Source organism: Mytilus edulis, chromosome 1 (assembly GCF_963676685.1).
Source record: "Mytilus edulis chromosome 1, xbMytEdul2.2, whole genome shotgun sequence".
NCBI lineage: Eukaryota > Metazoa > Mollusca > Bivalvia > Mytilida > Mytilidae > Mytilus > Mytilus edulis.
This window is the reverse complement of record NC_092344.1, coordinates 42,992,250-42,997,325: the sequence shown is the minus strand read 5'-3', so window position 1 is coordinate 42,997,325 and position 5,076 is coordinate 42,992,250. Positions and strand designations below refer to the sequence as shown.

General features: G+C 31.7%; 1 protein-coding gene across 1 annotated transcript; it reads left to right on the top strand.

The window, feature by feature from the left end:
- Window positions 1-1,612: 1,612 nt before the first annotated feature.
- Window positions 1,613-2,503, top strand: LOC139516459 (uncharacterized). Its single transcript, XM_071306631.1, has one exon. The coding sequence runs from the start codon at window positions 1,613-1,615 to the stop codon at window positions 2,501-2,503; it is 891 nt and encodes a 296-aa protein (XP_071162732.1).
- The last annotated feature ends 2,573 nt before the right edge of the window (window positions 2,504-5,076 follow it).

Sequence of the window (5,076 nt, the reverse complement as noted above, 5' to 3'; positions counted from 1 at the left end):
TCCTTGAAATTTTAGAGTGGATGTTATATAGAGACATACATCTTCAATTTATCCCTAATTTGCTAAATTTGTTAAAATAAATCCCATTGGCTATATCTCATTTGTTTTACATTATATGAACGTAGAAGTCTAGCTGCATCTGAAAACAGAAGATACGAACATTGGTTTTATGGAATAGTTTGCCTTGGATCATTTAAAAAAATAGCCGTTTTATAGTTACAAATAGTTCTTGTCTCTTTGAGAAGTTTATTCAATTCTTATCGATTTACGAGATTAGAACAGCGACAATCTACGGTAAACTACGGTCGTTTTTATTTACAACTATCAGTGTATTTCTTTTTTTCAGGATTATTACAATGACTGGTACACAAAGACACATTGAAATAATAAGTTGAACTTTGTTCTAAAAAAATACCGATGTAGTTTAAAATGACTGTTAAATGTGAGGAGCAAACCCTACTTTGTTAAACAAGACTTTATGAGAGAGAAAAAACAATATAACTCGATGAAAAAGTTGTGTAGCTCTGAATGTACAAAATGTACATTTTTAGATGATTTTTCGAGAGCTAAATTGCTTCATTGGAATCGATATGCGATACGTTCATATATAGGGGAGGTGTAATGTTGCTACCTTTTTTTTATTCTGTAACTAGCTAACAATATTGTTTTCAATAAGATTACGTGTAAGCGATGGAATTAAAGCTAATACTAAGATATTGAGCCAGGAATTCATCACGTTGGGCACTACCAACAAAATATGGTTTCGCAAATAAGGGATTCTTTCCAAATAACAAATCTATTAAAAAAAAGTAATCACATCAGGTTTGTTGGCCCTCATGATAAATGGAATAGTTTTTCAAAATGAAAAAAATATTAACACACAAATTATTTTCCTCTTCAAATGTCATGATCAGTTTTATAAATTTGTATCTTCTCAAGTTTCAGTTGAAGACTTCATCAGTTTATAACAAAACGTGTAGTGTTTGGTATAAAGTATTGATGCACAAAAAAATAATCTCTTATGTTGATTACATCAATTCTTTCGAACTTGAAATAAAGAGTACAACAGATATGTCAGTTTACTCAGTTGTATTTGTTTTTCATGGTTGGTAAAATTTTCACCGCATCAAAGATTAACAGATGTCACCATTTTTTAAATGATTAGATATTTCTAAAAATGAATAAAACATTATTGTTTTTCTTAATTTGAGAAATTTTTACAATCAGGTTTGTACATATGATCAGAACTATATTTAGAACTAAGACAATATTTTTATAGATTACAGTATAGTAAAAATACCGAAACCTTTATATGGGAGATATTTGATTGGTTGCTGAAAGGTCACTAAACATGACCCCTAATAAGATATGTTCAGATTTCAAAGTTGCTACTGTGTGTAACATAAAAATCAACGCAGCAGAGTGAAATATCTGATTTTGGTTAGATTTTACATATAATGTATAAGTTTTAAATCTGAAGAAAATTCAAAAGGAATGTACATTGTGTCCAAAGTGTTCCCTGTTTTTAAAGCGTCATTTAAGAAAATGTTAAAACGCGTTAAAGTACTAGTATTTGTTCTTTATATCTCTGTTATTCTGTTATCTGATAACTATGTTTTTCCGTAGTCTTTTCCATTTTAATAAGAACAGAGATATCCCAGTTAATGGGAGCGGTAAAATGTTAACAGCGACCGCGGCTGCTAAAACTGTTTCTTTGAAAAATTGGTCCCCTCAAACATGGAAATTTCTAGTCGATTCTAAAAAATGTCAAATTCTAAATGTGAATCCTTTTCATATAAGCATTAAGCATCTCTTAAAGATAAACAAAGAGGCTGATACGTGTGACGATAGGAAAGAATTAACATATATCCGAGGAAACACATTGTTATTGAATCAGACTAGAAAGCCTAAAAGTTTATCCTACTGTCGATTAAAACCAATCTACAGAAAGAAAGATAGTTATGAATTCGGGAAACGAAGCAAACCATTTTATCGTTTTATTGATATAAAGGACGAATTTATAAAAGTTGAGTGCTACAACTTTTCTGGGGATGTTATTTCTGAAAATTTTCATATGCATTTCATCATTAAGGTTAAAAACGACATTGAGACAAATAACAACAGCAAACAATTATCAGAAAGCAACACAACTAAAAACGTCAATAGCAAAACTAATGCACAGTCAACTGTTTTGTCAAATCAAAATAGTCGATTTGGAATAAAAGACCGTTTGAATGTCTTACTAGTTATGATTGATTCAGCTTCTCGAATTAATTCGTTGCGATATTTACCTAAGACACGGAAATATCTTACAGACACATTAGAAGCTGTTGAAATGCTTGGCTACAACAAGGTGGCAGATAATACTATGCTCAACATGGTGCCGTTCCTGACAGGTGACTACTATGAAAATCAACCATGCTTAGACAGTAAACAAGGAGTGGATAATTGTTCATTCATTTGGAAAAATTATGCAAAGGATGGATATTTAACTCTTTACTGAAGATTTGACTTCTGGCGGACTTTTCCATTATACTCTAGCAGGCTTTAAACGACAACCAACGGATTACTACGACAGACCGTTCCATGAAGCTAACGAGAAGGGTTTTACGCAATGGGATATATGCATGCATGGTAAGTCTACATCTGAAACACTTCACCAGAGAATGTATGACCTTGCATATAACTTAAAGAATAAACACTATTTTTCTCTTTCACAACATGTACGAATGTCACATGACTATCTAGAAGGTCTCAGAAATTTGGATACAATTACATTAAACACTTTTACAAAATTATTTGAAAATAATTAGCTAAACAATACATTTCTAGCGTTCTTTGGAGATCATGGAATGCGGTTTGGAAATGTAAGGATGACATTTATCGGACAATTGGAAGAAAGGCTGCCTATGATGTTTATATATGTTCCAAAATGGTTTAAAAATAAATACAGTAATTTAATTAATAATCTGGAAAGAAATGCTAGACGACTTACCACTCATTTTGATATGTTTTCGACTTTGCTTCATTTGTTAAATCAGGATAATGAACGAACGCATAATTATGGAATATCATTGTTTCGCGAGATACCACATGAGAGGTCATGTGTGGATGCTGGAATATCTCTTCACTGGTGTACGTGCAATTATCATTTATCTGCTATGGATAATAGTACAATGAGAAATCAGTTAGCCTCCTTTTTCATTTATCATTTAAATTCTTTGTTGAAAAATCACGCAAAAATATGTTCAAAATTAGATTTAAAGTCAATAGTTTCATCCGTAAGGCTACTGTCACGTGGTGTTACGCATTCAAAACACAGAGTAACTATTCAAACAGAGCCAGGAGATGGTAAGTTTGAAGCAACTTTAAGGTGTAACAAAAACTGTTCTAAATATCATGTAATAGGCGACGTCAGTCGAGTTAATAAATATGGAAGCAGCTCAAAATGCATTAAAGACCATACACTGCGTAAAATATGCCACTGCATTGGTCCTTTGCAGTGATGATGTGTTCCCAATCTTAATAAAGATTTTTTTCTTAAATTGAAAACTGAGAGTTGTGTTAACAATAAAAAAATCAACCAATTGCATCTATTTCGTCTATCTCTAATCCGTGATGCAAAGAAAGTTACACTATTAATGATGTGTATGTACATATTTGGATAATTTTGAAACTATTCAAAGTGTAAAAAAATATATTTTACCAACAGAAATTCATGTTTGTCAAATTGTCAAAATATATTTGGTCATGAGGAATCATTTGGCAAACTATTAATCTACTTTTAAAATTGCATCAGTATGAATAGACTAAACAAACATCATGAAAGTGGCTATTAATGTACTTCTCAACAAAATAAAAACTCCAAACATCTTACATCCACCTCTCAAACCAGGACCCGTAGGTAGAGTTGTATTTTACGCATATTTAAAATTCGATGATTGCATTCGTTAATTCATCATTTCATCATTGCTCGTGTGGAGAGGCCTTGTTTCGAGTACAGACCATATTAGCTTTTTTTGATGAGGGGAATCTATATTAAACAAGGGTGAAAATTGCATCAAGGTTTTATCGCAAAATGTTTGAAACATTGTGAATTGTGTATTTCATAATGAATTTGACAGGAACATTGAAACAATTAAGTCAATAAAGTAAGAGTATTGGAATAATATTGTCATAAACTTGTGTAAATAACATAATTATATTAGCGTGAGGTTTGTCATAGTGTAAATACAAAGTTTTATTTTTATTTGACTGGTACCTTACTTATAAGGCATTTTTAGTGGAATTGTAAACCAGATGTCAACTGTGAAATTTAAACAGAAACACAATCAGTATTGATAAAAGTTATAAGTGTTTTTACAAAAGTTCCCTCTACAATGTATTATTATAAGAAAGTTGTAGGATCTTGCACAAAGGTCTGTTTATTTTATTTCTGATTAAAGGTTACACCAATGAGAAAGCAATTCACTTTACACCATTTTATCTTACAATTAATAAACGCTACATTCCTTGAATTTTAGTCACCAGCAATCACAGGTATTTGGGGCATGGACCCCCCTTTTTTGGACCTCACTAAAAAAAATATTGTTTAGTGTTTTTTTTTATTTATTTACAATATTCTACAATGTATAAACACATATCAAGTCTCAACAGTCCATTGCTAGTCGATTACAATAACTTTTTTTACTATCCATACGAGCCCAAGTGAAAAAAGAAGAAGGTAATTACCTTCGATGGCTAACCTACTTTCACTTTGGAGGATCAGGTCAGGAAATCGATAAAAATTTCATATAAAATCTCACTTACTTTTCATAAAAAGTACATCCTTAGAATCCTGAGATATTTTTCTCGACGGTTAAATATGTCACATGGTGATCTGCGGCGGTTTTGTGTCTTGTTTTTTTGATTTTGTTCCACAATTGTCGTCCGTTTGAACCTCGATGCACGGAAGTGAAAATACAGCGCCATCTGCGTGGTCTTTCGCTATGTTCTATAACTCCGTTTGACTAAACTGCTTTCCTGTTTTTGTTTACCAGTTTTACAGATGGGTTCCGAATGCAATGTAGCTATAAG